The 16,497-nt window shown below is 33.8% G+C and overlaps 1 protein-coding gene across 1 annotated transcript in view; it reads right to left on the minus strand.

Moving 5' to 3' along the window:
* LRP1B (LDL receptor related protein 1B) overlaps positions 1-16,497 on the minus strand; it is a gene marked incomplete at its 5' end in the record, with an annotated part of 1,526,008 nt that overhangs the window by 647,355 nt on the left and 862,156 nt on the right. The window contains 2 exon segments of the mRNA XM_057550915.1: positions 8,071-8,275; positions 9,791-9,988. Coding sequence (XP_057406898.1) covers positions 8,071-8,275; positions 9,791-9,988 — 403 coding nt within the window.

A 16,497-nucleotide genomic window follows, 5' to 3' on the forward strand; every position in this document is an offset into this window, starting at 1 on the left:
ATCCATTAAGTGAAATGGGGAAAATGGAAGAGAAACAGATTTTAATAGCTGGGAACTGAGTGTGCATGGGTGTGGATAGCAATTGAAAGTTTAGTTTTGAATTTTTGGATCTTGAGATGTTAAGACATAAAAAAGGAGATTTCCAGGAACCTGTGTGGTACACCAAGGTGAAGTTCAGTGAAGGTGGCAGAGTTGGAGACATGAATTTGAAAGTATTCTGCATGGAGATGATATTTAGATTCACATGACTGGAACAGATCATATGACAGAGGATACAGAGGGGAAACAGAAGGATATCATATATTTTGATTTATACAAACATGCAGGTGTTATAATACAATTTATTTTTTACTAAATACTACTTGTAACTCTACAGATTCATGGTGTATAAACAGTTCCACACGATAGGCATCAAATGTTTCATGTTGTGCATTTGATTTCTAAGGCTATTAGGTAATAGTTTATGTTTCATTGACTGTGGCCTAAACTGCTGATGCATGTTTCTATAGTATTATAATATAGTTACACAACAATTCCACAATTATTACAACTAGCTAATGTTTGAGTGCTTACTATACGTTAAATACTATTTTCAGAGCTTTATATAGATTATCTCATTTAATCCACCATGAGGCCATGGCTAAAGTTATCCATGTTTTACAGATGAGAAAACAAGCTTAGAGAAGTTAAATTACTTGACCAGGTTACATGGCCAGCAAGTGGCAGATGGAATTGGGAAACTGGATAGCTTAACTTCTGTTCTCATGCTTTTAACATCTAACTCTTTAATATCATGTCACTAAATAAAATAACAAAGGGAAAGCATTTGGTACTGGAGTAGGAACATGGTTGGTAATCAATAAATGGTAGTTGCCTTCTCTACCTTGGTAGTAGAACCAACCCAATGGACAGCATGGAGATTTGGGGAGGGAAAATGCAAAGAACTGGAGAGACAGTGACAGTCCAACAAATTTTCCTATTATCAGTTCTGACAACATTTTGGTCAGAAGTGGTAAAGTTACTGGTAAAAATAAATTTGTTTTCATTGTAATTGTATATAGCCTTGCTAGTTTGCAATTCTTCCATTACTATGAATGATCCTTAGGTATATGAATTTGGTAGATATCTTGGAAAAATGAAACAATCCTCTGGAACAAAATTCAAAATGCAATTCAAACTTTTTTCTCTTTTAAAAAATTTATTATATCCATTTAAGGAAATGTGGAGTGATGTAAACTAAGTATTCATTATGACTTCAGTTTTTGAGAGGTATATAATCTCTTATAGGATATGGGAATTACAAATATGAAATGATTAGAAGACAATACAAAACATTATAGAATAAATTTAATAAGTATGTGTGCTAAAGGCATGTGTGGTCAAGAAGATATTGACCTTCTTGATGAGCAGGTTCCCATACAACTTAAGTACTAGACCTTCAAAAAAATGTCATTAAATAATTGTGTCAGTGTTGAATGGTGGCAATGCATATGTTTTTGCATCAGACAAGCTTGGAATCAAATTTTCGATCTGTCACTGACTCCAGCGTACTTAATCTCAGCCTCCGTTTGCTCATCTGTAAATAAAAACTCTAATAGTACCACTGATCGGAGTATTTGATGAGGTAATGGATGTAAACAATTTAGCACACAGAATGGCTAGCACATAGAAACATTTGTGTTTACACAAGCATCCACACACATATTCAGAGAGAATATTCTTTTAAAGGCAAAATTCAAAGTCATTCCAAACCATGAAAGAAATGGAGAGAGAGAGAGAGACAGACAGACAGACAGACAGACAGACACACACACACACACACACAGAGGGAAAGAATGAGAATTAATACTAATGTCAATGTTTAAATGTTACAACAGTATGTATGTGAAGGTAGATTAGTTTTATAAAGTAAGCATGAGTCAAAGCCATGAGAAAAAAATTCAGAGGAGTAGGTCATAGAATAGGTTTATCTCACAGAATATCTCTTATAAAATGAGCTTATATTTAAAAAAAAAAGTTTTTGTTTCATTAGCATCTTTAGGAGTTTCCATAGCTCTGGTGGTGGGAGTATATCCGCAAAAACAATATCTAAATCATTCATCGTTTAACCACCAAATATTTGAATAAGTTACATAAACTGTTGGGGAAGGATAAAGATGAACATTAATATATCAGAGGACAATGTATTTATAATTGTTGAAGCTGGGTGATAGATACGAGGGAACTTATTTTACAATTCCTTTTATTTTGTATATTTAAAAATTTCTAAAATAAAAGTTTAAAAGTGTAACTAACCCAAAATTAAGTAAATAGAAAATTTTTAAAAATGTACCAGAGAACATTTATAACATCTTATTGTTGGGAATCTTTTTCTGAAAAGACTAAAGTTTAAGAATAGGATTGTTTTGTATGAGAAAGTGCTAATTATCTGGAAATATCAGTACTATATATTGCTTCTAAGTTATCACATATGTAATCTGTTCTAATTAAATAAAAAATAAAACAAAGGTTAATTAATATAAAGCTGGTAGGCTATTTGGTTAAGTAGTTGAATGCCTTTCTTGAAAACGATGAATATGAAATGAATTATGTGTCTCACTTCAAATTTAATTTTGGATGCACTCAACTTTTCACTGACACCAGGTTGTTACTTATCAGCTTCCCTTTAAAAGTAACATTAAAAAATTAAGGTTATTTGAAGAAACAAGACCAACCTAGCATCGATTAAATTTATGATGATATCTTGACAAACAAGGTAAAGTAGAGAGATTTCCAAGTTTGAAAAAGATTAGGAAAAATAATCCCTGAAAACAAACACAGTGAATTTGAGAGTCATAGGTAGTCTGAGTATGTGTGGATAAGATCCCACTAGATCTAGAGAACATTGTACTCCACACTCTGGATTGATGACCCAAAGACTTCTGAAACACTGTCTATTGCCTGTATAACAAATAGAGAATTGGTGTCTCTCTCTTAACTTTCTACCTTCTTCCGCCTTATGTGGTTGCAGCAATTCCCAACATGCATATAAGTAACCCTGCAATTCTGCATGCTCTATATGTAGGTTTACCAGAAACAGACACTGTAGACTTTCAAATGCATGTTTCCAGTGGACAAAAATGTATGGCTTGGGACACTCTGAGGAATTATAAAATAAGCGGTCCCTTCATTTCTTCACTAAACATAGCAGCATTAAGCTGTTTCTTCTGCAGTGGTCACTAGAGTCCTATCTTTCGTTAATTAAGGTGGGAAATTTCCAACACTTTTTATAAAATACATGTGCTAGAATTATTTCCCTTAAAATGTTCTTAACCTTGACAATAGTCAGTTAACAATCAATTTTAAAAGTTGATTTCAAGGGTCATTGTTTCATAAAATTCTAGGCACTCTTTTGTACACTTTACAATGTGGTATTTTAAAAGAATCATTTTTCCCTTATTACTTTCTTTTTATGGTTAAAATGTATTAGCATTCCAATGACTGCATTATTTCTTCAAGTATACAAAGACTGGATATCCCTTCTTACAGGACGTATGGAAATGTTCAACCATGATTGCTTTTAAAAAAGAGACTACAGTCTACTGATTCTATAGTTCCTGTATTCACAGGTTAGTTTGTATCAGGATTAAATTGGGTAAATGGACCATGAACAACTTGTACCATTATGGGCATGAAAGAGCTATTATAATCTATCAGGTCAAGGTGCAGAAGGTGAAAATAAAGGATCTTGGCAAAAAAAAAGAGGTTACTTATCTATAATCTTTAGGCCTTCTGAAACTAACAATGTTATTAGTTTCATTTAGAAATGCTCCCAGATAAAATTAAAATTTTATTTAGATGTCTCACTAGTCTTCACAATTACTATATCTGCTTTCACCAGCTGCAATGGTTATAGCAGAGTCCATTTATTACGACAAATGAAAACTAAATACCAGCAAAGAAGCAGGAAGACAGCATGCAGTTACAGGAGCATAAAAGCAATGAAAGTTCAAGAACTGAAGTGAGTACCCTGTAGATTCTGAACTCCCTGGTGCTTGTTGCTCCCTAATAATAAGCTTGATGTTTAGAGGAGATTCATGTACTCTTTCAGGTCACCTCAGCAATAAGTGTGTTCCTTTAAAATGGAATGAAAGAAAAATAGCTCCTCCCTAAGATTCCCAATTTAGCATCTTGGAATAACTTGTCACTTGGGACACTGGGTCAAAACCCAGAATACCGAAGGAATGTGACATGATAGCAAACATGTCTTATAATGTAAAATGAAGGTCTGTGGATTCTATGTTGAGGAAGCAAAGTATTGATTAAAACATTTCTTTTTTGAGATTTGTAAAAAAAGGTCACAAAGACCTTGACTGCTTCAGAAGATCATGTGATGTAAACGTGTTTTATGGGGTTAATGTTATAGCCTGCTTTTTATCTCAGCTGTGCTGAGGGAACAAAGTGGCTAGTTGCAAACTTTTTCTTTCATTCATTATTGTCAAAGAAGATGATAGTATTGCCCATTAGCGTATTTTACCGTATACTTCACTCTTTAAGGTGTATCCTTGAGTTCCAGTAAGTTTCATGTAAATTAAAGGGCTATTCATATGCATTAATTTACTGAACAAGCACTTTGAGCACAATTATATAGATCAAGGGCAGTGAAGGATTTCATAGACATGGAAGCAACTCTGCCATCAGAAAGCTTATGATCTAGTAGGAAAGGTAATAGCATTTACACAAACTACATTTCTCGAAAAATTATCCAGTGGGTTTATCCTAAAATAAAAAATTTCAAAAAACGTTTAAATGTCTTTGGAGCTCCTATAATTTTGATTCACAACTTTCTTACCCATTTCATCAATAATGTGAGAAATAGGGGAATACTTATTTTTACTAGTCTCTCAGCCTACTTTATGAAAGGTCCAATGTTTAAAAATGTCTATAAACTATTCACCAAAATATCCCATAAACCTGAAAATAAATTTTAATATTTGTACTACATTTTTAAAATTTAATTGCTAATTTTAAATTTAAATTTACAACTGGGCTCTAAAGGTATTTACATGAACCTCATATTTAACCATTATCAATCCTTTATAAAATAATTTTTAATAATAAAAATTCTATCATATCATATGATACCCAAACCTGTCAAACTTTTAATTTATTCCTAGAGTTAGTGAATTGGTACTGCCATTTGAACTTTGGTCATTTACACCAGAAACAATTTTACAAGTGTTATTTCTTCACCCATTAAATAAAATTATTACCACTGTAATTATCTTAATTAGCCTCACAATTTCGTAGTAGCAATGGAGGACATCAACTTTCTCAGGAGCATTATCAAGTTTTCCCTCCTGAGAGACTAGCTTTCTATACTAACTTTCAACTCTTAGAGAATATTTTACTTCTGGAAATCCCCTTATATCACTGAAATAGTGCCTGATATTTTCATTTAAATAGCATTTGTGGGTTGTGTGTCTTTTGCATTTCTGTTTTCTTTTTCTCTTCTCAGGTTGGCTATTCCCCAAACAAGCTGAGATAAATAAGTTTATTCTAAGCATTGTCAGTTCCAAGCTACAGGAAAAGAAGCTTCAATTCCCAGATCTACTGCTTTGCTTGATCAGACTATTTTCAAAATTTTTATACACCTGTTTTATTTATTTGTTTTTACTCTCTGTGTGCCGTTTGTTTTTTTGGGAAGCAGTTCTCCTACCATGTTGGTATACTTGCTAAAATTACAACTTTCTCCAAAATACCACTTTCCCTTATACAGAAAGTTCCTCATGCAGATAAGGTGCTGGTACAACGTAGATAGGTCAAATAGGTGAAAAGTTTACACCAGTAGCTGTTACACTGAGGGTAAAAACCTCTGTTGATGATGGACCTCTGTGGGAAGTAAAGGGTCAAGATTGGCAATCTACTCATAACCTCCGGGAGAGTCTGTTTGAAAAAGGGAATTTCTCATTAGACACAGATGACCTCTTCCTAGTGAACTGTTATTACAGGAGGTAATGAGTGAAATGGGCAAAGCGTAAACCATGTAAACTGGAGGACATACCTCCAGGCTAAAAGATACAACTGCCTTACTTCACTCTGTATGACAGTCTCTAGGTCCATCCACGTCACTACAAATAACTCAATTTCGTTTCTCTTTATGGCTGAGTAATATTCCATTGTATATATGTGCCACATCTTCTTTATCCATTCATCTGTTGATGGACACTTAGGTTGCTTCCATGTCCTGGCTACTGTAAATAGTGCTGTAATGAACATTGTGGTACATGACTCTTTTTGAATTATGGTTTTCTCAGGGTATATGCCCAGTAGTGGGATTGCTGGGTCATATGGTAGTTCTATTTTTAGTTTTTTAAGGAACCTCCATACTGTTCTCCATAGTGGCATGGACATATATACACTACCAAATGTAAAATAGATAGCTAGTGGGAAGCAGCCACATAGCACAGGGAGATCAGTTCAGTGATTTGTAACCACCTAGAGGCGTGGGATAGGGAGGGTGGGAGGGAGATGCAAGAGGGAGGGGATATGGGGATGTATGTATATGTATAGCTGATTCACTTTGTTATAAAGCAGAAACTAACACACCACTGTAAAGCAATTATACTCCAATAAAGATGTTAAAAAAAAAAAAAAAGATACAATTGCCGCTCTGTTGATTGTGGCCAGATCTCCCTACTTTTTTGAAAGAAGCCAGAAATCCAGGGTTGTATGCAAAATCTTTCAATATTTTAAATTTTGGCAACTAATTCAAATAAATGTCAAACTCTGTGGAAGATAAAACAAACACAGCAATGAGAGTTGCCAGTTCGGAGCCTTGCTCTAGACAAGCTGCCTTGTCCCTTTAATTTCTGTATCTGAATTGAGTAAAAGGAAAACAACCAGACTTCCCAATCTATTGATTTCTGGGTCTTGGGCATAAACCAGGGCACAAAGCAGAGAGTGTGGGCCAGGAAGCTGACTTAAACACAAGGCTCCCTTTTCTCTCTTCTTCATCTCATTAAAGTCCCTCCTGGCTGACTCCCCCCTCGCCTTGGTCCTCCCTAGATTTTGTATTACTTAAAGGTACAGAGCCAAAAAATAATTTCCTTTCTACCATCCTTTAGACTTGACAATGATTTTGGATTAACAAAATAATTACCAAAGAAATAAACAATTAACAGCAATAGCAAAGCATTCCCATGTAGATGAGTTATGTATTATCTTCCACATTTTCCCATCTCCTCAAAACAACCTAATTATAAAGAAATTATTATCCCTGATTTACAAAAGAGAAAACTGAAATCTAAGGGAAGATAATACACGTGAGTAGATTTCCCAGAGGATAAATGACTGAGCAGCTCTGGAACCCTTGTTTTCTAGCTCCAAATCCACTGTCTCTCTTCTGCTCTTTCACAAAGGAACACAGGGAAACAGTGGGGGCAATAACCTGAATTATACATTTGACCTTGTTTTCCAGAATCATGTGTCTTGTCTTTCAAATATCCCAATAGTTAGCATCTCAATACTGGACTCTTTCAAGCTTATTCTAATGTTCTTTCAAACTAACTCCAAGTATATACAAATATCAATACAAATAAAGGGTGAGGTAGTTAACATCTGTGACTGTTTGGACCAAAGACTGGTCCACGGTTTGCAACCCTTAGAAACAATTACAGCATCTCTTTGGTAGGTCAAAAAGAAATTCATTAAATTATTGCTTCAAAATAGAGTTACAATAGCTTCCAAAAGGGTCTAATGCCCATATTTAGAAAAAAAAGTTCTATCCTCTAAAAGTACCTATGTAAGCAATCCTACAACAAAATTCATGGTAACAAACTAAAACTGGTTGAGATATATCTATATGTATATAGATATATATACACACACAAATTATGTATGTATATAATTGTATATGTACATATAAACACACACATATATACACAACTATGCACAAGTATATATACACACATATTTACATGCACAAAATAAGCACTATGACTCATAATTTATGAGATAATTGAATTCAGTATTAATTTGAAAGATTATTTTTTATGCCAAAGTGAATCTGTGAAAGGCAAACTTCTTTACCCATATCTTGGGTCCAAAGCGATGGCCCTGGGGTGTTCCATAGCTCCTGCTATGAGTGTAGTTCTCAAGGAACCATCTAGTTTGGCCACTTCGATTTGGTCCAGATTGCTGTCTATCCAGTATATGTTGCCTGCTATCCAGTCAACTGTTAGTCCTTCTGGGGTAGCCAGGCCATGCTCCACAATCACTTCAATAGCACTGACACCTACAAAAAAAGAGAAACCAAAACTTGCACCCATTCAAGGAACCTGTTAAGCACAAAGGAAAAGGCCTACTTATTAGCAATATGAAGTATTTAACATTATATTAACCTTGAGAGATACAGTGCAAAAGTGTTACCTGGCACAGAGGAAACTAAGAAGGCCCCAAATTTAGAATCACTGATCTTTCCCAGCAGAGTTTTTTAATCTCTTAAATCCTTTCAGTGACAGTATAACAGAATTTTTAAACAACTCTGAGGCTAATAACAATGTTTAGGTTGCAAAAAAGTTATTTCATGCTTCTGACTTTTTAGTCAGAACAAGGGATTTTGGAAATAATAATGATGTGCTGGTTAAAATTGGTGCAATTTAATTCAAACGTTGATCTTCAGGGGTAGAATAAAAAGAAAAAGTCCACCTGGGGCAACATGCATTGTAGCTAGTCAGCACCCACTCTTTTTTTGAAGCATGCCTGATAAGATCACTCTTGCTGCATTTAACCTTAACAAAAGCCCCAAATCACCCACCTCCACACCATAAGCCAAGTTTTATGGCTTGCATGTTATATCCTGCAAGCCATAAGACTTGCAGGATATAACATGTTTGCAAATAAGAGAAGAAGGCAGTAGTGTGGTCTAAATAAAAGTAAGCAATTTGGTAATACCCAGCACTATTCTTATTTATCCATTCCTTAATTTATTTTGGAATTAAATATATATATATATATATTTAAAAAACAATCCTTTTTCTAATAGGATAGCTCTTTATAATTTATGACATTGTCAGTGCTTTTGTTAGACTTTTTAATAGTGTGGTTTTTTGAACAGTTAACCGTCTAAAGTCATAGATCTAAATCCATCATTTGAAGTCAGTACCTTGCAATATGACACAGGACACAAACTCACAGATCATAATTATATAGTGTGTTCAAATACTATATTTTTCCAAAATTGTATAGGTGATTTAAGGAGGAATTTAGATGGTGATAGAAATACCTGGCCTTTGGAATGCTACACAGATCTAAAATTTTCAAGAGAATTATTACATATATTTATCTCAAGGCCTTGCTACTAAAGAACAGCCTAGATTGGAGAAAAGAGATGTCAAATCATGGAAAAAAAATATTTAGCTCATATTTGTAATCTTTGTAATAATTCATTATTTCTTTGAATTATGCTGAAAGGTGAAAACCAAATAAAAAACAAGCTATGTTAACTGACAAAAATATGACTACTAGTATGTAGGAGACAATGCTTTTTTTCTTGTAAATAAATTTCTTCACCGAATATGCATGAAAAAGTTCACAACTTGAAAATGGTGTGAACAGTACAGGCCTTCACCACTTCCCTCCCCTATCTTCACACATATACTTCACATCCCTGGCTTTACACATATGAGGGAGAAGATGAAGAACCAAAGGCCAAAGATTAATCAAAATTCCTTCTGATTACAGCATATTTTTCTGGAATTTTCAGTTAGAAATCAATCTGAACATTAAGTCAACATTGTAATAGATTTACCTCCACTTTCAGAAAGCTTGCCCCGGTATATTCTGTCTTCTACAACATCTGTCCAATAAAGTAAACTTTGATTGAAGTGAAAATCAAGTGCTATTGTGTTTCTCAATCCAGGAACAAGTAAACTATAGTCTCTTTTATGAAGATCAATCCTTCTGATCTCATGGCGAATAGAAAAGATGATGAATGCTTCAAAAGGATCTGAAAATAAATTTATTTTAATAGGCTTATGAAAATATTTATAGGCTTAGTAAGTGGAATAAAGTGCTTGAGGTCAAAATCCATTTATTTAAAAGTATAATTTATTATTTAATTTTCTGTCACTAAAGGAACAATTTCTTTTAATCCAAAATGTAAAAGAAACTTGAAAAACTTAGGTTTATTTGTATTTATTAAAATAACATATAAATGTGTTTTTATTCTTTGAATTTTTATACACCTGATTCTGATTTTAAAATACAAGAATTGTTGCAATTCCAAGACAAAATGTAAGACTTTCTGTTTTAATGTAGTTTTAGCTGACAATCTAAACTTCAGAAACATCACCATAGGAACTGCTAAGAGGTGAATAAAACTAACGCTGCCATTCTTAGCCCATCACATGACTCTAGATCCTCAAAGGAGAGAGATTCAACAAAAAACAATTATTGGGCTGATAATTAGTGAATACTCTCCATGAGGGAAGATGGTGGCTCTCTCCACAACCCAAGAAAATCATGTCTACAACTTTTCCCCCACTAGTTTTTAATCCTGGACCAGGCCTGAGTAGGGAGAAACAGAAGAAGCTTTGAAAACAAATATGAGATTAAAGTTTTATATTTTTGTACCTAAAAGAAAGAATCTTTAATACCCAAAAGTTACAGAAATTATGTTATCATTTTGAAAATGTATTAAGTCCTATACCAACTACCATTGGACATACTAATATGGGTTAGACATGAATTCACTTGATGAATATACATTTTGAGGGAGGGATCCAGGCTCACAAAGATTTCTCCTGTTTCCATGTTAGTGCCACCCTTTTGTGCTTTTCTTTAGGGAAATTGGTTTTCCTATCCCAAGTCTATACATGTCTGTGAATGTGAGCTGTTATAATTATCCCAGGCCAAAGTGGTTGGCTCAAGAGGTGGATGTGAGATCTAAGTCAGGCAGACGAGTTTGTAAAATTCCAGAGAAGTTTTCAAGCTGAGGGGAAAGAGTCTCTTTTCTTCTATGGTCACAGATTTCTCAGCCTAGTGTGGTCAGTTCATGTCCTTGAAGTTTCTGTAAGTCTACTCGTGGTATTGTAGGAGAAGAGAAAAAAAAGCCTCAGAAACAGAAGCAGTGATGACCAGGGGAGAGACCATGGTGTCCTAAGGACATTTAAATCCGTAGTTCCAATTACCCCTAAGACTAGCTCCTTCCTTCAAATCCCCTATACATTTCTCATACTTTCAGTATATGAACCAATGCACTTAACTCTATTCAACTTCATTTGAACTGGGATTTTGTCAATTGCAACCAGGTTTACTGTTCTTATTAATCTTATTTCCTCAGAGAGGTCTTTCCTGATCAGTTATCTAATAAAAGCACACCTCCATTATTCTATATCATCATAGCCTATTTATTTTTTTTGAGGTACACTTTAAAATCAATATTTCCTTGTTTGCCATTGATCTTCCTCACTGGATTATAAACTCTCTTAAACAGGGATCTCACCTGTCTTGCTCATTATACTGTCCCTAACACCTAGCACCAGGGAATACATAGTACATACCAGGTCTTAGACTAGAAGGTGCTGGCTGTCTTTGGTGGAGGGAAGTCACCTGCCATTTTTTTTCACTGGAGGTGAATCTACTTTAGGGAGCTCTGCCCAGCACATTAAATAAATGTGTTTTGAGTGATTAAATGTGGAGAAGAGTTGAATCCGTCCTAAGAGACCATCTGACAGCTAGCATGGGAGAGATGCTGCCACAATCAGCAGAGTCATCTACCTGCCCTTCAGCTGATCACATAGTATAAGCAAGCCTTGCCACGACCATAAGAACTGCCCAGAAATCCTGAGAATTTGTGAGCAAACATTATGTATATTGTTGATATGATACCTAATATCATTTAGCTATTATGGTTATTTATTGCATAGTATTGTGGTGTTTATTGTACAACATTACTGTGATAATAGCTAACTGATACAAGATACCAAACATGTACAAAATAACCAGTTCCAGAAAGCTCCCAATAGAACAAGTACTCATAAAATTTAAAACCCAAAATTTAGCGTTTTTAAAGTAAAAAAAATAAAATAAGGTTGTGTTAGATGTACAGTTGTTTAAAAGAAATAATATCTAATTTTGGATCAGCAATCCTTATTTGATTACCTGCTTTGGCTATGAAACAACTATTAGCTTAGAAACATTCTTTATCTTTTCAGGAATTAAATGTCCTTACCTGTAAAATGAGGTTAACAATAACCACCTTTCAATCTAATTTAAACTGTTGCTATCAGAATCCAATTAGATGACGTATGCAAATTTGTTTTATAAGCTGAAAATCATCACAGTAAACACAAATGTAGCGGTAAGTGTGATGTAGTCAGCAAGTAACAGACTTGGAGTCAGAAATTGCGGGTTTAAGACAGAGCTCTGCTATCAACTAGCTGTATAAATTTGAGAAATTTACTCAGACCCTCTGATCCTCAATATTTTAATTTATAAAGTGTATAACATACTAAGTTATCAGGATAATTGACAATTAAAAGTGTGAATACTTAATAATATCTTAATAAATATTTAATAATTATTATGACTACTAAGTTCCAGAAATCGCTCAAAGGAATAAGCAAAAGAGATACTGGGTAAGAGAAAAGGTTGGATGACGACACATCAAAAATAGTCAGATATTTCTTAGCATATGCTGAAACTAGGGACATTACAGCTCTGAAGAGCCTCCCCTTCCTTTGGCTTATAGTTTGTTTGCCCTTAGTTAAGTAGTAAATTGTAGGTGCAGCAGCTACTTGCTAGAGAAGCTTATATTGAATAATGTTAAAGAACACACAGTTTTTAAATCACAAAATGACTGCTTCTTCAAAAGTATCTACTTTTCTTACATACATAAATATATGTGTTATTTTATTTTTAGTATGCTAGAATGAGGAAAGCCTTTCTGAGTTTGATACAAATCATTGAAGACCTAAAGAAAAGAATGACATTTAATGTTACTGAAGAAATTGTAGGAGAAAAACAATGTAAAAAATGTCAAAAGACAAAAGGCAAACTGGGTAAAATATCTGCAATATAATAAAGGATTAAATTATTTAATACATATGGGCTCCTACAAATTGACAAGAAAAAATCCTCACATGAATAACGGGGCAAAGGGTATTAAAAAGAAAATTCAAAGAAAGGAAAATATAAACAACTTTGAAATTTTAAAAAGTATTCAATTTCTGTCATAAAATGATGAATGGATTTTAAAACTATGAAAATATTTGATAAGACACTGTTTTGATTAAAATGTAGACAAAAAGCACTCTGGTATATTGATAATGAAAGTATAACCCCTAAGTAGAGTCACTGTGCAATATTCCATCAGAAGTTTATATATATATATATATATATACACACACACTATTTGATCAAGTAGGTCCATTTGTAAAGATAGAGTTGTACATATGAAAATTTGCAGATGAGGATGGAAATCCTTTGCAATATTATTTCTGGTAGCAAAAGATTAAGCAACATTAATGTTCATCAATAGATGGCTGCATAAAGAATGTATGATAGTCACAGAGTGTAATATTATAAGGCCACGTAAATGAATGTGATTAATATGCATGTGCTGATGTGGAATAATTTCCAAAATTTTGTAAGTTGATAACAGCAAGATGTGAACCGTGTGCATGATATGCTACCATTTAAGTTAAAAATAAAAGATTTTTCTAGGCCTGTGTGATGGTAAATCACAGAATACATCTTGAAAGATTAATGAAGGAATGCTGTTACTTCTGCCATGGGAACTGGTGATGAGTTCAGGAGTGGGAAGAAAACTAAGTTTTACTTTATTCTGCATAGGTTTATTTTTTTTTTAGCATTTGCATATATTTCCTATATAAATTAATTATTTTTCTGAATGAAATTTTAAACTAGTAATAGAAGAAATTTCATATCGACTTCTAAGAAATACTCATAAATAAAACAAGAATTGTTTGGGCATGACATATATGCTGAGCAAGGTAATTCAGTATAACGAATACTGTAAAACATGCTTTCCCTTCAGGAGAATTCATATTTAAGAGATCGTTTACTGCTCTTACTTTCATGCTCTATTTGAGAAAGTATATTCTCTTGAACCAAAAATTATTGCCTTCTCTGTTACAACTGAGTAGAAAGAAATTTTATAATAGAAGACCTGGATTCTACTCTTGCCTCTGCTAACAATAAAAGGCCATCACGAAAACTGCATAGGTCTAGCTGTCTTGACTTTTTAAATAAATAATTTTGGTGATGTGTTTGTTCTAAAATCTTATTTGTGAATAGTCATAAAATATTAATTGCCTTATTAATAAATTAACATTAATATTAGCCAAAAGAAACTTCAAAGCAAACAGCTTTCATAGAAATAAAAAGGCTCACTATTATATGATAATATGAACAGTTTGACAGATAAAATATAACTCTTAAAATAGTATATGCCCAATAATAGATTAAAAAATATATAAAGCAAAACTTGACATAATTAAATGGAGAAATTAATAAATCCATGATTATACTGTGTGAGTTTCAACCATAACCCATTCAAACTGATAGAAAAAATTATAACAAATATAATGAGAACAACAAAATAAACACAAAACTCAACACACAGGAAATATATAGAAATTGGTGCCATCAAAATAGAAGGCATATTCTCTCTAAGTACACATGAAACATTTAACAAAATGATCATGTTCTAGTCCACAAAGTAAGTCTCAAGAGATAGCAAAGAATCAAACTAATAATGAACACACGCTCTGAGCACAATGAAATGAAACTAAAAATCAACAATAAAGACTGCTAAGCTCCTCATATGCTTTAAACTAAAAATAATTACTAAACAATTTCTTGACTAACAGGACCTCAAATAGGGAATTCAGAAATAGAGATATTATGGCATCAAATGTGTAGATTAAAAACCATGAGACAATTAAAAATTAATGATATAGAGAATAATTTCTAAATGGTGGAGTAAGGACTTCCAAAAATCTTCTCCTTTATAAAAACAATGAGAATACTAGCAAAATGGTCAAAATTATCTTTTTTCTAAACTCTAGAAATTAACCAAATTCTAGTAACAATCCAGTGAGTGTTTATTAAGAAAAAATGCTTAATATCATTGAGAACAGCAAACTTTGTAGCATTTTAACATGCATCAATCCCAGTTACTCAGCCATTAAAAACAATGAGATAGGGCTTCCCTGGTGGCGCAGTGGTTAAGAATCCGCCTGGCAATGCAGGGTACACGGGTTCGAGCCCTGGTCTGGGAAGATCCCACATGCAGCAGAGCAACTAAGCCCATGCGCCACAACTACTGAGCCTGTGCTCTAGAGCCCGCGAACAACAACTACTGAGCCTGTGCGCCACAACTACTGAAGCCCATGCGCCTAGAGCCTGTGCTCCGCAACAAAAGAAGCCACCGCACTGAGAAGCTCACGCACTGCAACAAAGAGTAGACCCCACTCGCTGCAACCAGAGAAAGCCCGCACGCAGCAACGAAGACCCAACGCAGCCAAAAATAAATAAATAAAATAAATAAATTTATTAAAAAAAAAAAGAATGAAATACTGCCATTTGCAGCAAAATGGATGGACCTGGAGATTATCATACTAAGTGAAGTAAGTCAGACAGAGAAAGATAAATATCATATGATATGTTTACATGAAGAATCTAAAAAAAAATGATACAAATGAACTTATTTACAAAACAGAAACAGATACACAGACTTAGAGAACGAACTTATAATTACCAGAGGGTAAGGGCTGGGGGGGAGGGATAGACTGGGAGGTTGGGATTGACCTATACACATTGTTATATTTAAAATACATAACCAACAAGGACCTACTGTTTAGTACAGGGAACTCTGCTCAATATTCTGTAATAACCTAAATGGGAAAAGAACTTGACAAAGAATAGACACATGTGTATGTATAACTGAATCACTTTGCTATACACCTGAAACTAACACAATATTGTTAATCAACTATGCTCCAATATAAAATAAACATTAAAAAATAAATTAATAAAAAAAAAAAAACATGCACCAATCATGTCTCCCTTTCCCCAGCTTTGTGGCAGCCTTGGACACAGACAGCCCAGAAACCACCAGAGGGGATAGATGGGTTTTGGAGCTCCCCCAAACGCCCAATCTCCAGGGAATTGTTCAATGGGGAAAGAAGAGTCTTTTCAAGAAATTGTGCTGGATTTCCACATGCAAAAGAAAGAAGATGAAACTTCACATCATATATAAAAATTAACTCAAAATGTAGTATAGACCTAAATGTAAGAGCTAAAACTATACAACTATTAGAAGAATACATAGGAGTATATCTTAATGACCTTAGATTAGGCAATGGTTTCTCACCTATGACAGTAAAGCACAAGCAACAAAAGAAAAATAACAAGTGAACTTCATCCAAAAAAAAAAAAAGATCTTTTGAGCTTCAAAGGACAACATCAAGAAAGTGAAAAGGTGAAAAA

This window comes from Balaenoptera acutorostrata, chromosome 8, assembly GCF_949987535.1.
Source record: "Balaenoptera acutorostrata chromosome 8, mBalAcu1.1, whole genome shotgun sequence".
NCBI lineage: Eukaryota > Metazoa > Chordata > Mammalia > Artiodactyla > Balaenopteridae > Balaenoptera > Balaenoptera acutorostrata.